Genomic DNA, 24,581 nt, shown 5'->3' with positions numbered 1-24,581 from the left:
CAACGGTGCATAGGAAGTATGTCTCCTGCAACCGAACGCGTGCCCGATTTCTAGCTGTAAGCAATGTTAACAGCAGCATGTACATACCATCATTAATCTTGACTTACGCGACTTCGATGGTTTCGACCCGGAACTTTAGGCAGTACTGTCTGAGAGAATTAAGGAAATGTCGACGGTAGGCCAGCTCACCTTGCTTCGTTCGCGCTTCATGTGACCTCATCGTGTGAGCATGCCGTTCAAAGACCCAGGTCCTCGTCCACAGTGTAGCAACAGCCACTAGTTGACATGTTCTCGTCCTTCTAGCATCGTATCAAGCGACTCAGCGTCCCGGTCAGGCTCTTTTCTGTTCCTTCAGAATCATGATGAAGGAATGGGTATTTTGCGTTCAAAGTGGCGTTGACCAGCTCGAGTGCGAGGCGGCACGTACAGGGCAGACCGGTGTATTCCCCTTCGAACATGAAGTCGAGGACACGGGAGATGACCTCGGGTGGCAGGATATCGAAAAAGGCTCTCTACGGTTGTCGGCATGCTTTGCAGAAATATAAAGACGTAGCAGGTACAAGAGTGATGGGTATGAATTGAAAGGTATTACTAATCAGCGGAGTAGGAACGCTCGAGATGAACCGGTATTGTTATGACATCACTGTCACACACGAACTAGCGCCCGGCATCATGCAAGAGGTCGCAAATTCTGAAGAACGGCTTCTATCTGGCCCACCACGTATATATTATCTATCATTGAGGATGTCTAATACATACGACCATAGGATCTTGAATTCAGCGCTTCCCGTTCGCTCAGCGGTACTTAAGCAGGATACCGGCGGATTAGTAGTTAGGTGGGTGACCACTAGCGAATCCCCGCTGTTGTATGTTTTTGGCTCTTTTTGGATCTTAGGATTTGGTGAATCGACAGCAGCAAAAGACTGAAATGGCACTGAGTTCCTCTTTTTACATCCAAAAAGCGAGAGGGAGGGTACCTGCTACAGGAAGAGGTTAGAGCGTCTATAGATGTTCTGATTTTGCCAGTGAGACGTGTAGTTCTCATACACAATAGAATCCTTTAGCATGTTAGTTTCAGCAAGTCGCATGTACTCTAAGTAGCCGTCTTAAGATGAGAAGATCCCGCAACAATGGCATGGTCTTGATGTTCGAGGCGTTCGACTCAACTATAAGTTTTCGAAAACTGTCGTTTCAAAAACCGATTTACAACCGTGCTACGCAAATATGCCGAGAAAATTGCGGCCGATAAAGGCTTGGTCTGTCGGGTTGTACGCCAATATGGAAGTTCTGGATCACGTTCAACCATTGGTATCAGAACTTGGAGTGAAGATTGTGCTTGAGCACTTTGCTTCCCCAGTAGTGTTGTTACTAGGATCAGCCAGGCAGCCGGGGTGGGATGCTCTGCATAGCATGATGAAAGATCCTCGCGTTTACGTCAAGTTCTCAGCACCGTATCTATTCTCCAGTGATTCGGGCGCTAAAGAATTCGAGTCGCTGGCAACGTCGCTTTTGATCATGCGGAATGGCGAAGGGCTTGTGATCAGTTCAGACTGGCCGCGTACGCAATCCCGAGGATATTATGTGACCCCTTTTATGGAGAAGGCTGTAAAATGGTGCAACGGGGACGGAGAGCTACAGAATAAGCTTTTCCGAGACAATCCTCGGGAACTATGGGATGTCTGACGATGGGTCGTAAATACGTAGATATCAAGTCGTCAATGATCAAGCTAAACTTACAGAGTTTGGTTACTCTTAGCTAGGCTTGGGCATTATCGGCTATGAAAGCAAAATCAATTTACCAAATTAGATAGGTGGATGTTCTACTTCGCGGCGAGCGCCTTTTCCAAATCGATGATCGTAATTAAGATATCCGACGACCTCGCATCATTTTCCGACCCTCCGGCAATGCGTAGCTTACTCTTATCATTAGGCACTATCATGGTCAGCTTTTATCACTCCGTAAAACTAGAACTCGTTGCTCACCTGAGCGTACCTCCCTGGCATAAGCCCTTCCAGCCGTTGTCTGGATCTCCTTCCATAACCCTTCACCTAAAGCTTGATTGATGTAGATCGAGTTTGAAGTCGAATCGGAAAGCACAATAGTGCCATTTGCACCCCCTACCGGCGACCAAGTGGCATACGGAGCGCCTTGGAGCCTCGTACCTGTGGTGGTGGTGATCTGGCGCTTGTGCTCTGTACCTACGTTCTCAGGGGTATTGGTGAGCTTGAAGTAAACCGGGTGGTTATCGGAAGAGCTGTTGCCGTTCTCGGTAGATTCAAAGACGATCATGTATTGATTGTTCGGTAGCTAGGTGTATTAGTATTAACTGCAATGAGAATCATAGCAGAATCGAACCTACTTTAGCAATACTAGTCATGCCGTTACGATCTACTAGAGCATCTGATGCTACGACATCGATCGTTGTGCCCCAGTTCTCCCACATGTCAGCTGTAGACTGATGGACAATTTTCTGCGCGTGCTGGCCGTCTCGCTGGTCGGAGTAATAGACTGTAAGGCGATTGTCGCTAGAACCCAATCAGCATTTCCTCCAGCTCTCTCAGTAAGAATGTATTGTGTGGAGGCGACGTACTGTAATACCATAAACGGCTCTCCAACTGCAGTCGAACCCGTGGTCGCGATAGCCGGCCCGCCCTCGGCAATAAGATGCACAAACTCAAAGATCGTGCCGTTGTCCCAAGACGCATACAACTCAATGTTCGTACTCTTCTCATCGACGGCGTTCACAGTCAGTAAGGCCAAGTTCGTCTCCCCACTCCATATCCCGTCCACATGAAGAAGGTGTGGCTCTAGCAACTTCCTGCCTGCTACCGTTGACTTTGCTGTGCCATGAGCATACCAAGAAAATCCATTGTTAGTTGATCGGTAGATAGAAAGCGTGTCACTGGTCGACTCAGGGTCATTCCAAACAGCTAGAATAGTGTTATTGGGCAGGTTCTCAGTGCGCGGAGACGTTAGGTGGTGCGTTGAGTCATCGGGCTGGTAGACAGTAGCGTTTGCGAAAGTGTCGACACCAGTTGGCAAGGGCGGCTCTGGTTCATCCGTCTGTCCAGGATCAGGCTCTGAGGTAGGGGTTGGTCTTGAAGGTCCACGTGTAGGCGTAGGTCGTTGTGTAGGCCAGTTTGGTGGGTCGTCATCTGGGTCTTCAGGCCAGCCCGGATCGTCGTCCCACTGAGCTTTGACGAAGCCCAGGAAGAGAAAGAGAGGTAAAACGAAGACCAAAAATTGCATCTTGGGAACACCAAATGCCAAGGTCGACGGGCTGATACGCACCGTCTGTGTTATACGATCCGGACCAAGCTACTTGTACGTCTCGGCGAATGAGTATTTTCATAGTCAAGAAACAATATTCCCCACTTTAGATGATGTGGATGAAATCCCAGATTGTATTTTGCGGTCCCTTCAACATAGAGAATTGGAGACAGGTGGAATTTTGGTGATACATGACGATGGCTAAATAGGGGAGGAGTTAATCCCCGTAAGCCACTATAGTTGATCGATATGTGCAACCGCTTTCGGTAGCGCTTCCGCTGAGCTTCAGGTAGAGAGGGCGTTCTACTGTTCTCTGAAGCATGGGTTTGTCGGCAGTTGAAACATGCCTGTCGAGAGCTTTAGCACCTATAGTATCGCCTGAAGTTCAAAAATTGCATCTTAGATATCGGCCAATTGTCTTTTTGCCGGAGTTTTTCGGTTCATATAATTTATAGCTGTAGTTTCTTTTTTCAAGAACAGCGCTATAGGCGTAGAAGATGCCGCGTGGCAGAGAAAGTGACGACGACGCAGACGCACTTAGCCAATACTCAGTCCTAAGCCGAGACCTTCCAATCGATCCATTAGCCCTCCTAGTATCTGTTGCGCGCGACCTCCATCAACTGGATTATTCGCTGTAGGAGGCCTCGTTGTCTCGCCAACGCAGCTCCAACTCGATGCCCTCTTTGCATCACTGATACCCATGTACTTTGACTTTGCGGGCCAAGCGCACAGGTCCCTTGTCACTGGTTCCCCGTAGTAAGCGGTGGTCTCGGCTTCCAAAGTCTCGGGCGGTGCCTCGTTTTCAACCCAATCCACTAGCGCTGCGAGCGGATCCTTCGGTACAGGTCCGATGCTGTTGGCGCCTCCGCAATGCTCAACGCCAGGTGCAAGGAAAAGCCGATAGTAGTTGTCGACCTCATGCGTACCGCCCATGATACCTTCCACCTTCTTCCGATACGCGACAGTATTTTGGTATGGTATCATTTGATCGTAGATTCCATGCCACGTAATCATCTTGGTGCCTGAGGCCCGCAATGCAGATAGGTCAGGGTTATCTGTGTTCAATAGACCGCCGAACTCAAAGCTGGCTCGACCGAACAGATCGAAGTATGTACGCAAATCCAGGTTGGTCAAGTTGAACGTGGGATCTTGAAGTAAGATATGCTTCAGCCAGCTCGCTGAGATAGGGAACGGATTTTGGGAGCGCACGCCATCTTTGGACACCGTAATATTCGCCAGCGTGTCCATGGGGACTCCATATGTTAAACCATAGAAAAGAGGTGCATACTGACTTATGCCAGGCCCGCGATGAATTTCGTCCACAAGCTGAGCCATTTCTGTGGTGAATTCGGTTTGGCTTCCGTCGCAATCAAATATGTCATCGCCTTGCGCCAAATGATATGGATTGAAATTGCACTCTTCTGGGTCCTCGATAATGCCATCACGAACTCCATCCAACATATCGCAATGCTCGATGGCCTTGGCTCGATAATAGTCCAGCTCGCACTTCGACATATACGTATTCGTCATCTTCATCCTCAGCTGAGGCCAGAATTCTCCAGTCACTAGATGCGTAAAGCTGATTGCCGGCGCATTTGCAAGAATACCGTCCACCAAATGCGGATGTCTCTGCGCGATTGCATATCCTTGGCGGCCACCGGTTGAGCATCCATTCCAATACGTGTGATGTGGCTGCTTTCCATAGTACTGTTGTGTAATGCTTTTGCCGACGAGGATCTGCTCGACGCTACTTCGTGAGGCAAAGTTGTGTAGCAGGTTCCAGTTGATACTTTTATCTTCATTCAGTGCCCACGAAGCGTCCGTCCGCTTAGCTGGATCTGCATCATGACCACCGTCTGTAGATACTGCAGCCCAGCCATTCTGAACTGCAACGCCGAGCTGCGTATCGAACACTCCGGTCGCGAAGGCCGCTCCACCGGTTGCTTGGAGCCGACCATTCCAGGCATCGAGCGCCAGGGGTAGCCATACTTCCACCAGAACTTTGTCTTTATTGCTTTTGTTGCCGAGTAGAATGTCGTCCGTTGTATGATGGGTAAGGTATATTGTGACTTGGCAGAAGCTAAACTCGGTTGTAGTAGGCAGTCGCGAAGTCTCTGAGAACCTGGGGTAGTTGTATCGTGGCTTTGCCTCTATCGAGAGGACCCTCACTCCATGACTGATGTCCGGTATTTTGAACTGATCAGGCGCGCACCTTGGTGGGGAGGTATCGCTCAACTCGTCCTTTGCAAACGTTGTACAAAAATGTGGGAGCAAGGTGAATAGATGACTGTACTTCATTGTGTGTCAAATGCTAGGAAATGCACAATAGATTAAGGGGAGAGGTGTCGTGACTGATGTAATCTAATAGTGACAGGTTACCACACGAAGATCCGAGCTCGGTTCGGCGTAAAATATTATCATCTACCAGAAACTGGCAGACAAATACAAGCTTGTTGAACGTGATAAGGTTATATCGTGCATCGAAGGGTCAATGAGGAGGTATTCGATTATCAGTCAGATGGAAGAAAAGGTCAAGTATCATCCACGCATCCACCCGTGGACGGTACAGCCGAGGCTGGCTCCACACTCTAGTCTCCAACAGTGCTGGCGCCCTTGGCGCTTTTGTTCCCTGGCTTCATCTTTTCTTCCTCCATCCGCAAAATACTAGGAAGTTCCCTCCATGCTTCGTCGCGTCTCTTGCAGGCAGTATCTCGGATCTAGCCAATCCAACTCTAATCGCTATTTCGACATCTTGCCTTTCCTGCACCTATGGCACCACCCACCGGCGTGCGCATTAATAGCTCACGACCAGGCTGCAGGTGCCTGTTATCCTTTGCTAACCGTGTGCGGGGAAGACTGACCCAATAGCAAGGCGATCACGAATCGAAGAGGCTCATCTATTTGAAACAGCATGTATTGCGACGCTGACTAGTCTCAAAAACCTCTCTTTCTTTCGGTGTCCGAAGATCCCACTGGGATCCTGACGAAACAGCGTAAACAGCATCCGTCTATCTCTTTTCCAGTTGGCATACCTTTGAGCAATTTCCGAAGTTCAATTGGCACCAGTGCGCTTCACATGGGCCTATAAAGAATATCTGATTGACCCACGGTCAACAATTGCTCTGGATTGTCATGTGTGAGTAAGCGTGGTGTAGCCTATGTAGGGACTACGATGGCTCTCGAGATATTTTCGGACCGCGTTTCATCGTTCGGCTTCGGTAATTGGGTAATATGGGCACGATGCGATGTTTGGCTGTGAAGGAGCGGCTAATATACAACAGGATTTCGGGCGATGCTGTACAACACCACCAACAACGAACGATAACTTCTCGAATGAGTCGCTACGCGGTGTTCAAGCCCCCCCTCTTCGACAGCTATACGGCTCTAACCGATCATAATTGTCACATATTGAGAGAGCAATATTAGATCGACATCATATTCCTTGCTCTCTCCACAAATAGCCATGCAGTTCCGCAACGGGCGGCCGGGAGGACGGGATGGCGCCCCAATGTGCAAACCAGCTGCATGTCAGCCGCGCCACCTACAACCACCCTATAATGAGAGCAAGCGCTTAAAGCCACCAAGATTAGGTGCATGACGCAAGCACTCCCATTCGCCTATGCGCTTACCATCACACAACCGCGAGTTATTCTAGAACGAAGGCGCATGGTTCGCAGATTATTCGTTGTGTGCCTCGTGCTACTCCTATCTAGCTCCGTGGATGTACTGACGATCGCCGAGGTGAGCATCGCGGTGAGCCTCGACGGGAATATGTCGTTACGATATTCTGGGCATGGCACGCCTTACGTTTGTTTTTGGTAAGAATCATGGGTTTGGCGAAACATGTATTTGGTGTACAACTACCGCCCCATATCATCGACACTCCGGTCCTCGATCTCCAACCTTGAAACATCCTTTCCTTACACTCGACTCCGGGGCCGAGATCCTTCGCCATGCTTACGGTGTTCCGGTGTGCCACAGTCTAGCATTTCTTTTGTGTTTGTGTTCTTCTTTTCGTTGTTTCGTGTTGGGTCGGTTTATTGAGCGTTCAGTATCATTCTCTTCTGCAAGTCATGAAGATCTCTGCGACATCCGTACAAGAGGTGGATAGAACGAACGCGATCAAGATAGCATCATGGTCACTTATGGGGATCACCGTCGCTGTCTTCATTGCGCGGCAGCTCATGAAGGCGATTGTTTTCCGAAGAGTTGCTCTCGATGACCTATTCATTTTGTTCGCTACAGTAAGTAGTCTAACAAAGCTCTGTATCTTTTTACTAACAAGTCGAGGTGTTTGCGATCGGTCTGTCAGTCACGACCATCGTTCTCGCATCTGAAGGCCTCGGTGTATTTGGCTTTATAACACTCGACCGCGCTGATATTCTGATGAAAGGATACTATGCTTCAGAATTTCTATACATCTCCGCTATATGCTTCGCAAAGCTATCCCTTCTCGTTCTATTCTACAATATCGTAGTGGTGCAGCGCTTGCATCGACGATTTGTGCTGGGCTTCGGCATATTCATCTTCGTATGGACCATTAGCTCGCTGCTAGCAGTCGGGCTCCAATGTGAACTTCCTCGACCGTGGGAGATGATGACTTTGCGATGCTTCAACTCGGTAGGTCATCTGCACTGTCTAATATCAAGAATAGCCTGGACGCTAACCGCTCTAGCGCATCTTCTGGATCGTGTATGGCATAATCGACGTGTCTACCGAGATATCTATCATCATGCTATCCGTTAACCTTGTTGCTTACCTTAAAGTGCGATTATCTCGCAAGGTTGCAGTCGTTACATGCTTCGCACCCCGAGTACTCGTCATTAGTACTGCACTCATTCGCTTAGTCTGGCTGTACCCGATCACACCACACAGTAATCCTCAATATAGGCTTTGGCTACCCGCAATCATTACGCAGATGCAAGTCTGCTTGAGTGTTTGCACAGCCGGCATTCCCTACATGGTACCATTCTTCAAAAGCTTGGAAGGTAGCCTGCGGAGAACGTATTCGACGAGGAGTCGAGACCTCCGAATCGAGGACAGGTACATACGTACGAGATCATCGCTCTGGTCACGCAGACATAAAAAAGGAGATGTTTTCAACTCCTGGGACTCAACGGCAGTCGCGAGTCTACAATATGAGCGAGTAGCACAAGTCTCGCCCCACATCCCCACTCCAACGCCGATGAGCCCGTTAACACCACCACGGCTCTATACCCCGCCAAGTAGATCACCAAGCGAGCTCGGCCTGAGTATCAGCATTCCAGATTGCTATGCTCAGCGACAGAGAACTAACGAAATCGGAAGTCCCCAGACGGCCAGTTCATTTGCATTATCCCCTACGTGTGTATCGCCACAACCATTACTATCGCCGGCATTCATTCCAACAAGAAAAGCCCCCATGCCACCGCCAAAGACCCAAAGCCCCAATCCGTCCACAGCCAGCTCCAATTATTCAAGTGATGAACCAACCCCATCAAGCACACCACGAACACAACAGTTCTCTCTATTCCCGTCTCAGCAATCAAACTCTCGCTCACCACAGTCACAACACGGTGTGTTCGCCTCTCCGACGATCCCACCCATTCGAGCACTACGATCGCAGACTAGATCTAGCACTGTACAGCATCCGATCTATCTAAGGCCATATAATTCTGTAAACAGAACATTATATCAGTCGCGTAATGCGCAAGCACCCAAGTTCAGCACAGCAGCGCCGTTACAACAATCTCCATCGCCAGCAACAACAACTCGTAACAGACTACAAAATCGACCGGACTCCGCCCAGGACCTAACCTCTCCGATGGGTGCTGCCATCAACAATTACTTTAAGAGTGATGTTCCGAACCATCCGCTGCCTCCACCAGTGACACCTCCTTCGAGCTTGCAGCAACAGCGCAATCAACATATTCTTTCGCCTTCAAACTCGTCTCGCATGCCAAAGTCGCCGCCTAATAATACGACGCCACACGACGTTCTTCACGATGAATTGTTCCTTCCACGCGACTCGATATCCATGACGAGGACTTCGAGAACTCAGACGATGCCTTCAGTACGAGATGTGCGGCACAGTCCTCGCATCATTGTTCGAAGTCCGGAGTTGTAAATTTGTCTTGTACTTCTATATTTGTTGTCTTTTACGGGAGTTTTCATTGGCTGTGGGTCTATGGGACTCAGCATTGGGTTGGCGTTCTTTATTTGAATCAATGTAGCACTACCTTACCATTAGGGGATAAAGACATCGGAAGGAGTAAATTCGTAATTTCTATACATGTTTATCAGTTTCCACCTGTTCGTTATTGCACTCCTGACTAGCTTCTGCTCTATGTGGGGAAGGTTATCTTCGACTGCTTCAAGAAAATTGCCTCATTTGCATTGTTCTCTCCCTTTCCCTATCGCAATCTCTTCAACTGCTAGCGGCACTATCCATTCAAATGATCACCCGCTCCCCAAGCTGGCTCTGTAAGCTAACGCATATACTCCTCATTTGAGCCATATACTCAACGCTCATCCTCGTTCCCTGACGCTAACCTCGATATCTGGTGCAACCTACGACTTCTGCTGAAATATGTTACGATCTTCGTGTGTACCTGTCAGAGGATAGTGAGAGCTGGATGGAGAACAAGCTATTTCTCATACTGATTACTGCAGAACGAGCAACTAGATGAGAGTGAATCGACCCACGCGAAGAAAGTACATCCCTAAAGGTAGTCGAGTGTCTGGAAGCCGTCTAACTGAACACCGGGGGCGTCTGGGCAGTCATATACCGTCGCCAGATGGTCATTTCCGTAGGCATGCGCCCAGAGTTTTGATGTCGAGAGTGGTGGTGGGACGGGGACTTGCGGAGCCCGGCTTGGCACGTTGAGCTCCAGGAAGGCGTACGTCACGCCGGACTTTCCGACACAACACCAAGACTATGGCACGCACGCTTCAATGCACCGAAGTTCACAAGATGCAGAACATTTGCTATGGTCAACCCGACTGATAACCGGCTGCTGTAGATGAGCATACGCGACAGCGTGTCGATATAGTTCTTTCTTCTGTCATGGCCGCACGTTTACCTTCATACCCTCCTCCCCACCCCAACATCACCATAGAATCACAGCCCCAAACACCCCCAATAGAACTACCTCCCGCTTACGCCGTCGTGGACGAAAAGGCCACCAACTATACGATCTACGGCACCTTTATCCACACACCCTCGGGCCCCGCGTACCAACTCTCCTCCCTCCTCGACGCATGTATATCGCGCCTGTGTATACGCCGCTTACGTGCCGAAGAAGTCACACGATTACAAAATGGCGCTCCAAATGTCGCCTTCGACAATTCGAGCGTACTGTACGAAGCGCACGACCCTCCCGACCTCCTGAATGAATACTACATCTCTGGCAAGCAGAGCAGCTGTCTACCGGGCGTCCTGCAAATGCGATTTGGGCTAAGGAGATGGCATGTACAGCACCTTCCGGACAAATGGGCCAAGGCAAATAACTTGATGACGTGTGGCAAGCGTGGCACGTTTAGTCGGGTGCTAAAGGAGCGGAGAAATGAGATGGAGCCATCCGAGTGGAAAGATAGCGAGGGCCACGTGCTTGCTACTGAAGTGCTGAAGATTGTCGATGGCGGGAAGATGCCTACAATTGAGCTGAGAGAGGGCTTAGATCAGACGTGTCGGGAGTTGTTACTCGCTTTGTGGGTTACTCGGCTGTGGGCTGCACTTGGGGCGTCTCCGAGGCTTATGTACTTGGGGTGATGATGAAGCCATCGAGACATATGTCCATACGGCCAAATATACTGAACGCATCTCATGTAACCCGCAGCTGCGAGAGACGTGGTAGACAGAGCTTCAGTGCGTAAGAAGCGTGCCATAATGCGCCCGAGGAACTTGTTCAACTAGGTTCAGACACCAAGGCGCTTAACAGCTCGAGATCACTCTCTTGTCAGCACCAAAACTTTCACAAAAGTCGGACGATCTCAAAGGTCCAGCCAATCGAAGAACGTAATGGATTGATCAAGACTATCTTCCTTCGCAGCTAGCTTCCCTCCTCTCCCGTCTCGCCACACTACTCCTTTCGCACAACCCTCTTAAAACCCTGCAATTCAACCTGCGCCTGCGCCGCAGCAATCACAGCCGCCGCATTCGGATCATCGAATCCACAGCCAGTCTTCCCATTCTGCAGGCTCGCCGCTTCAGCGCTGCACACACCATCTCCGGTAGCAGCAACTTGGCTGCAGCAAGCAGAGGAGCAGTCAGCGTCGGACACACATCCGCCCGTGATAAACTGAGCGCCGTTGCCTTCACCGACGTTCTTGGCCCCTGCGTCGTTGGGCTTAACTTGAGCGGCGGCCATAGCGGCGACTGGATCAATGTTAGTGAGAATAGAGTCAGGTGGTCGTGAGGATTAGTTGAAGAGATGGGGGTAGATATTGAGTAGTTAGAGGATTGCACGTACATGCAACGAAGGCGGCGAGTGTAAAACGCATGTTGATATTTTGGTATTGAAAATTGGAGACTTGAAGGTGTTGAATTAAGAATGTAAGGTAATGAACGTCACAGACGCAAAAAGAATGTAAAGTGGGTTGAAGATTGCTAGAATGGGCTGATGTCCTTTCCTTTGCGATGCGGATACGGCCGTCTTTTATGCCTGGGGAACCAAAGACTGGGCAGAGCGGAGGCATACTTCCAGCAACGCCTGCATGCACTCCTTCATCTACCCTCGTTCTTGGAACGGTGTGATCGCCCGGTTGGCAGTAAGGCGAGGCAATTCGGATCGCCGCGTGGAGTGACGCGATGTGCCAGTGCCTATACTGCGCTGCAATAGTTGAGTTATCAAAGTCACAGGGATTGTCCTTGGAAGTCAGGCACACTGCCATTTACGACGAGAACGTCCATGGAAGCTTAAGGCAGCCAATCAGAATCGGCGAAGTCGTGGCGCATGAGGCGGATGTCGTTGCGATACGTTGTCGTTTCAGATATCTCGAACCGTTACAGTCCCAGAGCTGCCACGTGACCTTATGCGGCTCAACTATCCATCCGACAGACAGCTTGGCGACAGCTTGAGATGTGTAAAAGTAGTGTGTCGAATTGTCGAACGCATTTAGCCATGATGAGAGCACGTGTACCCGGATTCGGTACTGATATTCAAGCCGCAACGGTATCGAAGAACTTCATGACGATCTCGCTGGCCTTGATGACGCTTGGTCCTTGCGGTACAGTGAGTTGAGAGATGTTTAGCTCTGTATCTGCCCAGCAATGACCTGTTATGGCTGTCAGCATCTCCTCGTCCCATTATATATTTTTTACTTACCAAGGTCGTCCACTTTGTAGTGCTGCAATAACCCAGTCACGCCACCACATGTCCAAGAGTAATGATGGACTTTCCCATCGTCGAGCATTTCCTCCGTCTTGCTGCTACAGGCGTTGCGCTGCGCCCACCACTCAAGCCTTTTATACACGTTAGATCCCACGGCTCTTAAGCCGCAATGCAACTCACCAGTCTGAAATCGCCGGTTCCGGTCCACCATCACCCTGACCACCCTCGTACTTCACGGTCTTGTCGGCAGCACCATGAATTTCAAGCATCGGAACCACTTTCGAGGGCGCGCACCCGTTAGCAGGCCCATTGACATCCGTATAAAAGGCTCCAGACGCCGCAGCGACAGCTCGGAAAAGCGTGCTACCGACAGCATCGCAGGCAAGCGTGCCGATGAAGCCTCCGCCATTTGACATGCTGTTCAAGTCAGCTCCAGTACGCAGAAACGTAGGTCAAAAGCGTACCCAACACCATACACCCTCTGCTCATCCACGCAAAACTTTTGCTTCGCATCGGCGATCACGTCCGCAACGAACTGCACGTCTTCTTGCACACTCGAGTCTTTATGATACGTCGGACCCGCCCAACTCCCTCCAACTCCGTTCGGATACACCATAATCTTGTCGCCGCTGTACCGTGCCTCGCTCATCTTCGTGTCCAACTCAAAGAACGCGCCGATGCTGCTGCTTCCGTGAAAACCAAGTACGACAGGGTAAACTTTGTTTGGGTCGTATGAAGAAGGCACGTGGTAGGAATAGCTACGGTCTTTGCCGCTCGATTTGAGGCCAAAGCGATATTGTGTTACGCCCGGTAGGAAAGACTTCTTGCCACATCCCGATGATGCGCGCGTGTTCAGAAAGGGAGATTGAGGGAGTGCGAGAGCGAGTTGTAGCAAGCATGCAATGAGCACGATCGTTGCCTGAATAGCCATGGATGGTGTCGTTAAAGTCGTAAGAAACCAGAATTAAGGAGAGGAACTCAGAACAGAAGAAGACGAAGAGAAAATGTCCATACTGAAGGCTGAAATTGCCACTTCAGGAGTGCCATGCAACTTTCGTGCATGTGAACTAGGAAGGTCACACTCCGTGGCGGCCATTGGTGGTCGCGATGTTTCATTCAATTTCCCGGTCAACTGCAGCCTTGTTTGCACCCCGGTTAATATCAACGAGGTGTCACACTGAACGTTCGCATGCTCGCATACACGTTCGAGTGCAGTGACATGCTAGGGTGGTATTCCATGCTGTCGCGGTGATGACCACGGAGTTTGTGGAGAAATGCAGGTGCTGATGCTTGAACAGCAGTTGGGTGGGGCGCGCTGATTTAGTGGCTGTAGGGAACCGGCTGTATGCTTCCGGTGGCCAAAACAACGCCCCATTGAACAGCAACATAACATATGTCTTTACCCTTTTAACCCTGTCCAACGTCAACAACTTGATGTCCTGGACTAGGCGGTACATCGCCTGTCTCCCAAAGCTTCTGCTCACTCCCCAATCTGAACAGGATCTCCCCGCCCTCAGTCATGATCCCACCCGCGTCCTCATGCTCAAACCAGTTCTTATCCCACTCTTTCCCATTAATACTCACGCCCTGTACATAGTACCCCTGCTTCCCATCCCCATCGTCTAGGCCATGTGCGCGAATGCGCAATGTGTGGTTGTGGTTCACAGTCATGTTGATGTCGCTGAACCACGGAGACTCGAGGAGGTACACGGGCGTAGTGACAATAGGGTAGAGCCCGAGCATCTGCCAGATTAACCAGCAGTTTAGTGCACCAGCGTCAGAGTTGCCTGGGATTCCGGTGCTGGTGTTGAAGTAGAAGTCATTAGACAGCTGACGCGAGCGCTCAACACTCTTCCATTGCTTGTTGAGGTAGTTGTACAAGTAAGGTGTTTGGAAGTCGGGTTCGTTGGCTACATTGTTGATGGTGGTTATGCCGAGGCCATTGACGCCGAGGTCGACGCCTGAGGTGTTGGGTTGGAAGACATAGTCGAGGCGGGTTTCGAAGTGCGAGGGGCCGCCCATGAGCTCAATCATGCGTTCAACATCGTGGGGGATAACGAATGAGTACTCTGTGCTCAGTCAGTCATTGCGTCTATGTAGAAGTCATAGAGAGTAAGACGCTTACCGAACGCAGTGCCTTCATAGCTCTCGTCAGACCAATTGCAGTCGCCACAATTCGTGATATTGTAGGTCTTGTGGAACGTCCCATTTGCATAGCGAGGCATAACGAAGCCCGTGAAATTGCGGCTCTCTGCTTCCGGGTCCCAGCTCAACTGCCAACCTGCGGAGCGGCGTAGGTATAAATCGCGGTCACCTGGAGCCACTCCGGCTGCAATCTGGCTAACGGCGAAGTCATTTAGGGAGTACTCGACTGTTTTCGAAACTGCGCGCGAGTTACGATCTGCGGATACATAGCCAAGTGGTATCCAGTCATCGAGCGCAGAGCGACCTTCCTTCAGTGAGCCTTGTGGATCAACCGGGTTTTGATCAAAGTAAGGTAGCACTTCAGCATTCTTCTTGACAGCCGCATATCCGTCAGTCCAGTTAACTCTTCCAGCCAAGCCCTTCACATACGCATCAGCAAGCACGTTATCCGCATTCGAGCCTCCTTGAACCAGACCATTGTAGTTTCCAGATCGTCCATCTGGTAGATAACCCTCGTGTTTGAACAAATCTATCAACGATCGGATCATCTTCTCGTAGTACGTCGGTTGTATGAGGTGCCATAGCGATACCTGATTACGGAATAGATCCCACATAGTGTACCAATCATCAAATGCAGGCTCATCTGATTCCCAGAGCGGGTTTTCGCCAACACGCTCACTCGGGATGAGGTGTGTGAAGTATAGACTAGAGTATAGTAGTGCGAGGCGCGTTTTATTGGCAGATTTAGATGTATCGACGCGGATCTTGGAGAAGACATCGCGATTCCACTCGTCGCGAGCTGCTTTTGCTGTGGTTTCGATAGACCAAGATGAAAGCTCAGAGTTCTTGTATGCGCACGCTTTGTCGACCGAGATGAAAGAAATGCCAACCCGTGACTTCACCTCCGTAGTGTTGGTCCAGGAGAACACTGCGCCTACACGGTCATTCATCGGCCCCGAGCGTGCATTCGATCCAGTGAACGTAGGCTGAGGCGTGGTACTATTATCGAAAGTTCGGAAGTGCCGGCTTACAGGGAACGTATTTTTTCCTTTGAAAGTTCGCGCGACAGCTGGCGAACTGTCGAACTCTCCGCACACGTATACAGTTACCGGAGCGCCGATAGACCATCCTCCCGCAATAGAGGTATACCCTGTGTATACGCTTGAGTTGGGATGGATCTCGACTTCACCGCCCGTATAGAATTGCGAGTCCCACGAACGTGTTGGATGAGGAAGGTAGTGCGAAAAGTCCACAAGAACGTGTTTTTCGGAAGATGACGGATAAGTGTAGTGCTGTAGCCCAGCGTGTCGCGAGGCTGAGAGTTCAGCCGTAACGCCGGAGTTGAAGGCTGTGCGGAAGTAGCCCACACTCGCAACGTCGTTCCCAACCTTTGCAGTCGTTAGCCACACATTGCTCGCCTAGTCGGCAGTTACTTACCCTCGTCTGCCAATAAGTTCGATTGTCCAGTAGATTTACATCACCATCAATCGTCGTCAATGGCATCTGCGCCGGAAATCCGTATTTAGGTCCTCCTCCTGTACCTGATACGTGCATCAGGCTAATACCCGTAACATGTCCCTTTGGCGTCCAGCCGCCATTCAGCGCGCTCTGGTTGACAGGTTCCTCGTATGTGTCGAGGCCGATCTTGACCATGCCAAATGGTAGCGTGCCACCGACAAAGACATCGCCACCGCCATCTAAATCGTTAGTATGTAGAGACGGTAAAACCGGACAGGATTAACCTACATGCGTAGCCAGGTATCGCGCCTTCGGATCCGATGAAGGGATTGACGAACTGCGCATAGTCGACATCTTGTGCGATCACAGATGCCACAATCGCCAATAGCCCAAATTCCCACATTTTGAAAATCGTCAAGGACGTTGAAGAGCCTCAACTCGCGGCTTACGTCCTCTTTATCCCCCGCCTGTTCGCAAGTTTCGGAATACAATACCCCACATTGCTTCCTTCGATGCGCTATCAAGAGCACGATCAAGCTTCGAGGTTACATTGATAAGCCACTGTTGCTTGGGGATAGGCGGTGACAAGAAGCTATGACGTCGCGTCAGGCCCCTCCTTCTGCATCTGTACCTGCCAAGGAGCGGAGATGATGTTGCGTCGGAAGGAGTTTCCGAACACAACGTTTGCCAGCTCCTCTACTCAGTCCCTCTCTCTCCAACTTGGAACCTTTCAAATGTAGTTCCACTATTGTATTTGAATCTGAACTAAACTCCGACGTCCTTACGACCTTGGCTGAGAACCATTATTTTTCTATATTGCCCCATCTTTATCCCTCCGCCATTCTTATTTTTTCTGGTCGTGGTTTGGATCTACCTGTGCAGGTCGTACGCCTTCAAGCTTTCAAAGGCGGTTCAAGCGAGATGTCTACACGTCGCGGAAGGCCATATAGTCCCAGCTCCTTATTGCGTCCCTTTATCACCTGCTAAGATCAGATGTGAGGGTTTTCAAAGCCCCTACGCCCTAGCTGAGCTGTCGCCGGTTCTGTGAAGGTATTTTGAGTGAGATCAGATATGAAAAATTGATGGATCTAAGTGATACATGTAAACGAGGGGACCCTAAGAAATGTGTTGAACCAGAACGAGTTAAGTGAACATATGATCACCTGAGCGGCCAAAATGGCGAAAATTAGCAATATTAATATAGGTGGTAGCAATGTCCCGCCAGATGCGCAAATTAGCGATAACTTGTAGATGATTCAGAAAACACATGCCGCCGACTGGGGATAAGATTAAACATGACCTAGGTTAGTCAGACCTAGTGCATTGCGCGGTCGCCAGTACCGCAAACTGCGAGATGGTGTATCCAAAGGCTAGGAGCTGAGGTACAAAAACGATCGTGTGAAAGGCATGTAAAGTATTTGATAATCCGTCATCGAACGCTACTGCAAATCGAGGCTTGTCATCATATCATCGAATTGACGATAATCTATCTGATGCCTCAGTGATCACAGCAACAACAAACGTAACGAAGATCGAGATGCCGGGAAGTGATTACATACAGACGAACGACGATACTAATTACAGATCTTGTTAACACGTAGTCGGACAAATCCTGATATACGTGTTTACAAAAGAAGAACTGAAACCATTGATCGATGAGTAAAGGTCGCAGATCTGACCAACGGGGCCGGTAACAGTGTATACAAAGGCAGAACAGTTGGTACGAGCATCACAAGCTGCCCGACACGCATCTCCGTTTGCCACGCTAGTTCCAATCTGGCTAATTACCACAGATCCTGCTGCAGGCGCTTGGCTGCAGCGTAAAAAGTAGTTGTTGTTACACATCCCATTATTTGCTGGACAGCCGCTTGTAAGAGGACTGTTGAAAGTGGGACATGTCGAATAGGGTACGCATGAGACTGTAGGCGCAGGAGGCACACAGGAGCTTGAAGTCGATGTAGAGGAGACCGTAGAAGAGGTCGTAGAAGACGCCGTAGTAATCGGTGTAGAAGACACCGTGGAAGACATCGTAGAAGATGCCTCAGAGGACGCTGTGGAAGACGTCGTGGAAGATGCCTCAGAAGATGCCGTAGAAGAAGCTGTGGAAGACGCCGTGGAAGACGAAGCGGACGCGGAGCTAGATCCCGTGACAGTAGACGAGGTGCTGGTTGACATCGATGAGGACGAGGAAGCTCCTTGGGACGATGAAGACGATGAAGACGATGAAGACGAAGAAGTAGATCGAGAAGTTGAAGTGGACGATAATAAGACAGGGTTGCACTTCCCGAATCCAGCTTGACATCCAGTCCCACAGTAGGCACTGGTGCTTCCACAGTACGAGTACTGGGAGCAGCAATTCCCGTACTTCGAGCCCAAGCAGGTCATGCCCATTGGCAATGCATTGTACAAGGATCCGCAACGCCCGTTTGTGGAGACTTTCAGAGTTGAAGATGGCGCAGCAGAGGACGTCGTCGGGGTAGAGGGAGAAGATGAAGATGTCCGTGTCGAAGGAGATGAGCTACGTGTTGAGGAAGTTGATGATTGTCTTGATACTGAAGAGCTCGCTGCATTAGAGCAAGTACCATATAACTTCTGGCAGCCGCTACCGCAGTATCCGCTGGTGCTTCCACTACGCATAACCAGTTAGTGTGTGTATGTGTACAAGGACTAGATGAGGTAAATACCAATAGCCATATTGAGAGCAGCAGTTGCCCCACTGCGAACCCAGACAGGTCATGCCGCTGGGCGAAGCATTGTTCGTTTTGCCACAGCGAGCGTTGGTCGACAATGCGGCTTCGATCAACGGCAAGGCCGTGAGAAGCCACAAGCTGTTCCAATGCATGTCGATTAAATAAGATGATTAGTTTATCAGAATAAAGAGTGACTGAGGTAAGAGAGTGGACTGATTGTAACTATTGCCTGAAGCCCTACGGAGGAATGAACATGGTCGGGGGAAAGTGAGACTTTATTCCTACTTCAAAGGCGAAAGAGGCGTTCTCTAGTGAAGCTGAGTTTCGGGAGCTAATCCCACGCAAGGCGAGCGACAAGCCATCAATGAACGCAAGGCTGTATCGTGCTCCTTGATTGGATGATAATCGATAGGAGATTTGTTACGCAACCCATATCTTCTGTGTGGCTGATATTAGCGCAGCCTATTCGTGTTGATCGTGCCATTTTAGTATGGAGAAATCTCAGGGGGTGATAGCAATTGAGGGGAGACGTTAAGCACCACCCCGATAGTAAAGTATTTACTACCCCTGTTACTAAATCTAGTATAAATTTATATAGCTAAAGCACGCTGCGCTACTTTTTAGCACTTTAGTTTGTATATAAATTATTATATTATTATAAGTAAAATAAGTAACGCGCGTATATTTAGGCAACTTAACTACTATTTGTACAATTAACTTAATTACTACTACTATAATTAAACACGCCTATTATAATTAACTACTACTATTACTACTACTATTATGCCTATTATAATTACAATTACCGCGATATATTGCAATTAATTATAATTAATTAATTATAATATATTATAATAAATTGCAGTAATTGTAATCGCAATAGGCGTAATAGTAGTAGTAGTAGTAGTTAATTTAATTGCGCAGGCGTTAAAATATAATAATACTACTAAAGCAGATTATCTATTACTTAGTATTATCTAATATAATAGTTAGCTTAGTTAAAATTTCTAAATACTTTTAGTCTATTAATTTGCTACTAAAATTACTAGTATTTTAATAGCGTAGTAATAGCGTAGGACTAATAGTAAGCAAGCTTTAGAAGGGTAGTAAATACTTACTATTGGGGTGGTGCTTAACGTCTCCCGCAATCGAGGCCTAGAGAGATCTGGCGCGAAGCCACGTGCTCGGGCTTTCATTAGCGTGGCCAACTGAGCTTAGCGCGTTACGGCATTGACTCGTGGAACACGCATCGCAAGGACAGCGATGCAGAAGAGGATTTCCATAGCGCCTAGGCCATACTTGAGCTATCGCTGGTTCTGTGAAGTACTTTGATGTGATTGTCGTACATATTCATGTAGGGAAGTTTATATCCGAAAGCACTGTGCATTCTTAACAAGATGTATAATTGCAATATCCAGATATAATCTTGGGTGCGAGAAGCAATCAGCTTAAGGAGAAAAGTGCTAGACTGGTATAAGAGCTACGAGAGTTGATAGATCCAGTGTACTTTGCTAGGCTGTCGAATGCGGTGCGTCTCCCTTAGAACCGCAATATTGGCATTGCAAGAGTAGACAGAGGGAATTCGAACTGATCAAAATGAACAGTACCAACTTCACACAGATGCCCTCAATAGCGACCTGATTTGAAATCGCGAATGTCGTGTCGATCGGATTGGACTTGCCCCTCAGACACTTTGCAGAACTTCTCGGTTGCAACATTCAACTTCTTCACAAAGCCGAGGAATCCCGTTAGAAAGTAGTCTAGACCTTATTTCATTCATACCTACTATCCTGCGCTCTCTATCTGTACCAATTTTTATAGCTCGGTGGTAAAGCCGCTCCATTCGACGTCACCTCCATAGTGTCGCTCTTGCGTGTCGAATTGTGTAACATCTGAGAGCCGGGTCGTGGTCTTTTGTCTAATATACGGTGGTCGGGAGGAAGGGCCCCATGGCTGCGAGTACGATACCGCTTAATAGGTTAACGCTGTACTTTCACTTCACCTCTCGAAAGTACCACGTGCGTGGGCTAAGACTTAGCGCGTTGCCTTTACTGACATTGCTTCTCACCGTCAGCTATACGATCCTCTCACTACGGTCAACAACTTCTTATAGCAGCGCGCAGTTCGCAAGATGCCATCGGTTGTAGATGTTGAGCGCTACCGCAACTTGGCTCTCGAGCAAGTCATCCGCGATTCCCATTTCACTTCCGTTGCTAACATGTTTTGACTCGTAGGTCGCTCAAATTCCTTCCACGGCTTCGAAAGCTACACGCCGAGATTGAACGAGACAGGTGCAGAATACGATGGAATCTCTCTACTTTATTCTACGACCGCTCCAAGAGCGAACGTCAAAGGCTCTGGGGTCAACTGTCTAATCGGCAGGAATGTGAAAAACAAATTAAGCAGCTGCTTGATGGCTTCGAGAAAGACGTGGAGTTCACCATGGATATGTACGCCGAAGTTTCGTGCCGACACCTATGCGACATGATGCGCGAGCTTTTTCCTCGAGAGATACGCGATATAGTGTATGGGTACATACTTGAGCAGCCGACAGTCACAGCTCCGAAGACGATAGTGGACCCTAAAACAAGCAAGCTTTCTGGGAACTACTTCCATCATGCCCCGGGCTCGAAGCACGATCTCCTAGGAAATCAACACGTCTGGAATGAGAACTTTGTCGGCCTACACCTTAAGATGGAGTTAGTCGAGGCTTGGTACCGCGAAACGAATTTCGTCTTAACTCTTCCTTCAACTTCCGTACTAATGCTGTTCACGAGAGATCGGTGGGATGTTGATGTCGTTCCTTTTGAGCACCTCAAGAATGTCACGATGATCATGCACACAGACATCTCAGAGCGATGGCTCGAGTCTGATGTAAAGTACCTTGTGAGCAGTCTCCTCAAGTGCAAGAAGAAGGTCAGCATGACTTTCATCATGGAAAAGCCCAATTGGTCCGAAATTTACTACACATGGCTCGATTTTCGCGTCAATGACGACACTTCGTCTCGAGACTATATCATCAAGGTCCAGAAGTTGCTCTTTGCCTTCATGTACAAGCTGCGCTCGCTCGAAATCGCCGGGCACTCTGTGGATGTGAAGTTCTGGAAGGGCTTCACGATGGGTGACCTACACATACCTGCGTCGAAATTTCTGGAGAAAATCGAAAAGGTATGCCTTCACGAACAGTGTCCCAAAGATATGATAGACTAATTGACACAGCTGTCCGAAGAGGCTTTCAACAACAAGAGCGCCGAGAATGACGAGAGTAATTCCAGCCTCTGAAATGGCTTCCGTTCTTCTCTCAGGGTTGGAGTCGTACAGAGGGGTGTTGGGGTAATATCAGAAGCCATTGCCTACTATCCAGAATTCACCTACCTCGGTTGTACCCGGTTTTCTCGGGTTAATGCACTCCGGCGTTCCTTTCATGATCTACACGATCGTCGCTTGGAGAAACTGGTGGAAAACACCCGATTCGTGCAACATCAAGCGCAATGTGGGGTATAGACATCCGTGCATCTCTACTTTCTCGCGCTGCTTCCTTATGCTCAACTCTGAGGCTGGGATATTACCCGCTATCTAGCGGAGAGGGCCAGGAATAGCAGAGAAGCCGATTTGTCGGCAGTGCTACTGGATTGTTGGCAATAGTCGCATTCCTATATGTAATACCAAATTCCTTCAGGACATGATGGCTTTTTAATGTAGCTCATTGGGATTGTTGTCTCTCCACCTCAACTAGCATGAAGCTCTTCGCCGCACTTTTGCTCGCATTGAGCGTAACACCAGCACACGGAAACCCGACGGCAAAACGAAAAACGTGCACCATCAAAGCCAGCGGAACTAACAAAACAGACGATGCGCCAGCAATTCTAACAGCCTTCAAGGAATGTCGTAAACATGGCAAGATCATATTCGAGCCAAAGACATACTACGTGAACTCCGCATTGAACATCAGCGGCCTGGAAGATGTCGAAATCGATATTCAAGGACAGCTTCTGGTACCTTGAGCCTGTTTCGTTCAATGTTAGTCGCTAACCGTTCTCGCAGTGGAGCACAGACATTCTATACTGGCTAAATGCTTCTCTCCCGGTCGGCTACCAGAACCAATCCACCGCATTTATCCTCGGTGGCAACAACGTGCGTATCGATGGCCACGGCGTGGGCACATTCAATGGAAATGGAGACTACTGGTACGAATGGATTAAGAAACAACCCAATACATCAAATTACCCGGGACGGCCGCATCAGATTACGTTCAATGGGCTTACGAACTCTGTTGTCAAGGGATTGAACTTCCTGCGGAGTCAGATGTGGACCATGTCGATCATTCATAGCCATAACAGTGTGTGGGAAGATATTTTCGTAAACAACACTGGGAATCGGGTGTCGAGTTGTGAGTACTTTCACGTTTCCACTTCGTTTTGCGTGGAGACGACCTAACCATCTCTTTCTTAGCGAACACCGATGGGGCCGACACGTTCTTCTCCTCTGACCTTCTCTTCCGCAATTGGACAGTCTATAACGGCGACGACTCTTTCTCTTGCAAAGCAAATAGTACCAACATCACCCTTTTGGATTCGCACTTCTACCACGGCCTCGGCATAGCCATAGGCTCTATCGGACAGTACAACGACGCATTCGAGACTATCGAAAATATTCGCGCGGAAAATATCTACTTTGAAGACACCCTGCACGCCTTTTACGTGAAGACGTGGACAGATGATCGAGTCGGCTTTCCGCCAAATGGAGGAGGCGGCGGACTCGGATACGCGGAGAATATGCTAATGAAGAATTTGACGACGAAGGGGATGCGCGGCGCTGCATTTTCCATCTCGCAATGCACGCGATTTAACGGTGCGCCGGGGGTAGGGAATTGCACCAACAGCCAGTTTCAGGTTCGCGACATCGTCATCGATGGAATGAAAGGAACTACGAAGGATCGACGAGTCGTGAGCCTGCAGTGTAGTGCTGTGGCGCCGTGTACAGATATCAAGTTGAGTAAGGTCGACTTGAAGTATACAAATGGAACGGTAGTACCGAACTATCTATGTGGGAATGTATTGGGCAATCAGGGTTGGAATTGTACAGGGCCGGTTTGTGTGGGCGGAAGTGCGACGGGTGGGTGCTGAGACTTTGAAGACTGCAAGTCAACAAGTGCTCCAGGGAGTTAGAGTAGTTCTTAGGAAACGCGAAGTCTTATGAGTATCCACCAACTCGTATCTTGCTACATGTTTTCAGTTAAAATTTACATTCGTACTGCCCACCCATTGCTATCGATTATCGACTTTGCTCGCCAGTCTTCCTGCAGGTACCTAAGAGGTCTGCGCTAGCTTCGCGATGCCGTTGTCTGCTTCGAGCTCAGCGATGTCGAGCTCGACTTCGATACTGAGCAGATGATAGCCCGAGACATCTTGATTCTTCTGAGAGACGGTGAGAGCTTGCGTAAGTCGTGCGACGCGACGAAGAGCGCTGTTGCGTTGTTACTACTTAGATACATTTGACAGGCCGAAGCCGAACAGGACTTGCCTATGAGTGCTGCTTCGCAAGAGCTCGAGATGCTCATCGACTATATCCATGTCGGCAGTCGTGTTGCAGGTAGGATCCGAGAAGACCAAACTGATATGAGCATCGTAAACATCAAGATCATGTGCCCGGGTGCCCAGGTAGTACCCGAGCTGGGGTGCGAGTCCCCAGCGCGCCGCTTTCCTA

General features: G+C 49.2%; 12 protein-coding genes across 12 annotated transcripts; 6 read left to right on the top strand and 6 right to left on the bottom strand.

Moving 5' to 3' along the window:
* Positions 1-516: 516 nt before the first annotated feature.
* K460DRAFT_361090 (uncharacterized protein) lies at positions 517-1,155 on the top strand. Its single transcript, XM_040932388.1, has 2 exons — positions 517-556; positions 608-1,155. The coding sequence occupies exon 2, from the start codon at positions 619-621 to the stop codon at positions 925-927; it is 309 nt and encodes a 102-aa protein (XP_040792834.1). The 5' UTR covers positions 517-556; positions 608-618; the 3' UTR covers positions 928-1,155.
* K460DRAFT_273182 (uncharacterized protein) lies at positions 1,126-1,683 on the top strand (the record flags this gene model as incomplete). The annotated part of the gene is made up of 1 exon (XM_040927856.1): positions 1,126-1,683. A coding segment is annotated over one exon (558 nt), but the record flags the coding sequence as incomplete, so codon positions are not given.
* A 68-nt stretch (positions 1,684-1,751) lies between these two features.
* Positions 1,752-3,529, bottom strand: K460DRAFT_13158 (glycoside hydrolase family 93 protein). Its single transcript, XM_040926677.1, has 4 exons — positions 2,592-3,529; positions 2,361-2,526; positions 1,984-2,308; positions 1,752-1,933 (listed from the first exon to the last, which is right to left on the bottom strand). The coding sequence occupies exons 1-4, from the start codon at positions 3,248-3,250 to the stop codon at positions 1,821-1,823; spliced, it is 1,263 nt and encodes a 420-aa protein (XP_040792832.1). The 5' UTR covers positions 3,251-3,529; the 3' UTR covers positions 1,752-1,820.
* A 279-nt stretch (positions 3,530-3,808) lies between these two features.
* On the bottom strand, positions 3,809-5,569 carry K460DRAFT_273649 (tannase and feruloyl esterase; the record flags this gene model as incomplete). The annotated part of the gene is made up of 1 exon (XM_040927897.1): positions 3,809-5,569. The coding sequence occupies one exon, from the start codon at positions 5,567-5,569 to the stop codon at positions 3,809-3,811; it is 1,761 nt and encodes a 586-aa protein (XP_040792831.1).
* Positions 5,570-7,344: 1,775 nt separating this feature from the next.
* On the top strand, positions 7,345-9,377 carry K460DRAFT_350343 (uncharacterized protein; the record flags this gene model as incomplete). The annotated part of the gene is made up of 3 exons (XM_040931498.1): positions 7,345-7,515; positions 7,562-7,891; positions 7,947-9,377. 3 exons carry the CDS (start codon positions 7,345-7,347, stop codon positions 9,375-9,377), a joined length of 1,932 nt encoding a protein of 643 aa, XP_040792830.1.
* A 939-nt stretch (positions 9,378-10,316) lies between these two features.
* On the top strand, positions 10,317-11,021 carry K460DRAFT_372581 (uncharacterized protein; the record flags this gene model as incomplete). Its single annotated transcript, XM_040934523.1, has 1 exon — positions 10,317-11,021. The coding sequence occupies one exon, from the start codon at positions 10,317-10,319 to the stop codon at positions 11,019-11,021; it is 705 nt and encodes a 234-aa protein (XP_040792829.1).
* A 310-nt stretch (positions 11,022-11,331) lies between these two features.
* On the bottom strand, positions 11,332-11,752 carry K460DRAFT_270974 (uncharacterized protein; the record flags this gene model as incomplete). Its single annotated transcript, XM_040927693.1, has 2 exons — positions 11,332-11,627; positions 11,722-11,752. 2 exons carry the CDS (start codon positions 11,750-11,752, stop codon positions 11,332-11,334), a joined length of 327 nt encoding a protein of 108 aa, XP_040792828.1.
* Positions 11,753-12,410: 658 nt separating this feature from the next.
* On the bottom strand, positions 12,411-13,513 carry K460DRAFT_400336 (carbohydrate esterase family 1 protein; the record flags this gene model as incomplete). The annotated part of the gene is made up of 4 exons (XM_040936320.1): positions 12,411-12,526; positions 12,577-12,713; positions 12,763-12,999; positions 13,047-13,513. 4 exons carry the CDS (start codon positions 13,511-13,513, stop codon positions 12,411-12,413), a joined length of 957 nt encoding a protein of 318 aa, XP_040792827.1.
* A 476-nt stretch (positions 13,514-13,989) lies between these two features.
* K460DRAFT_400335 (glycoside hydrolase family 92 protein) lies at positions 13,990-16,588 on the bottom strand (the record flags this gene model as incomplete). Its single annotated transcript, XM_040936319.1, has 4 exons — positions 13,990-14,651; positions 14,708-16,115; positions 16,165-16,424; positions 16,474-16,588. 4 exons carry the CDS (start codon positions 16,586-16,588, stop codon positions 13,990-13,992), a joined length of 2,445 nt encoding a protein of 814 aa, XP_040792826.1.
* Positions 16,589-17,453: 865 nt separating this feature from the next.
* Positions 17,454-19,162, bottom strand: K460DRAFT_361081 (carbohydrate-binding module family 18 protein). The gene is made up of 2 exons (XM_040932387.1): positions 18,870-19,162; positions 17,454-18,814 (listed from the first exon to the last, which is right to left on the bottom strand). The coding sequence occupies exons 1-2, from the start codon at positions 19,025-19,027 to the stop codon at positions 17,776-17,778; spliced, it is 1,197 nt and encodes a 398-aa protein (XP_040792825.1). The 5' UTR covers positions 19,028-19,162; the 3' UTR covers positions 17,454-17,775.
* Positions 19,163-21,362: 2,200 nt separating this feature from the next.
* K460DRAFT_400333 (uncharacterized protein) lies at positions 21,363-22,157 on the top strand (the record flags this gene model as incomplete). Its single annotated transcript, XM_040936318.1, has 2 exons — positions 21,363-22,043; positions 22,095-22,157. The coding sequence occupies 2 exons, from the start codon at positions 21,363-21,365 to the stop codon at positions 22,155-22,157; spliced, it is 744 nt and encodes a 247-aa protein (XP_040792824.1).
* A 455-nt stretch (positions 22,158-22,612) lies between these two features.
* On the top strand, positions 22,613-24,001 carry K460DRAFT_273193 (glycoside hydrolase family 28 protein; the record flags this gene model as incomplete). The annotated part of the gene is made up of 3 exons (XM_040927858.1): positions 22,613-22,870; positions 22,920-23,265; positions 23,328-24,001. 3 exons carry the CDS (start codon positions 22,613-22,615, stop codon positions 23,999-24,001), a joined length of 1,278 nt encoding a protein of 425 aa, XP_040792823.1.
* Between the last annotated feature and the right edge of the window lie 580 nt (positions 24,002-24,581).

Source organism: Cucurbitaria berberidis (genome assembly GCF_010015615.1).
Source record: "Cucurbitaria berberidis CBS 394.84 unplaced genomic scaffold K460scaffold_1, whole genome shotgun sequence".
Lineage (NCBI taxonomy): Eukaryota > Fungi > Ascomycota > Dothideomycetes > Pleosporales > Cucurbitariaceae > Cucurbitaria > Cucurbitaria berberidis.
Note: the sequence above shows the minus strand (reverse complement) of the source record. Positions and strands in the feature narration are given on the sequence as shown.

Bases quoted from the DNA above. Each gene is read 5' to 3' on its own strand.
- K460DRAFT_13158 (XM_040926677.1), bottom strand. From the start codon at position 3,250: ATGCAATTTTTGGTCTTCGTTTTACCTCTCTTTCTCTTCCTGGGCTTC. The intron at 2,527-2,591 runs GTACGTCGCCTC...ATTGGGTTCTAG, and splicing joins GAGCCGTTTATGGTATTACA to CGACAATCGCCTTACAGTCT. The intron at 1,934-1,983 runs GTGAGCAACGAG...TGACCATGATAG, and splicing joins TGCCAGGGAGGTACGCTCAG to TGCCTAATGATAAGAGTAAG.
- K460DRAFT_361090 (XM_040932388.1), top strand. From the start codon at position 619: ATGAACCGGTATTGTTATGACATCACTGTCACACACGAACTAGCGCCC.
- K460DRAFT_361081 (XM_040932387.1), bottom strand. From the start codon at position 19,027: ATGCATTGGAACAGCTTGTGGCTTCTCACGGCCTTGCCGTTGATCGAA. The intron at 18,815-18,869 runs GTATTTACCTCA...GGTTATGCGTAG, and splicing joins TGCTCTCAATATGGCTATTG to TGGAAGCACCAGCGGATACT.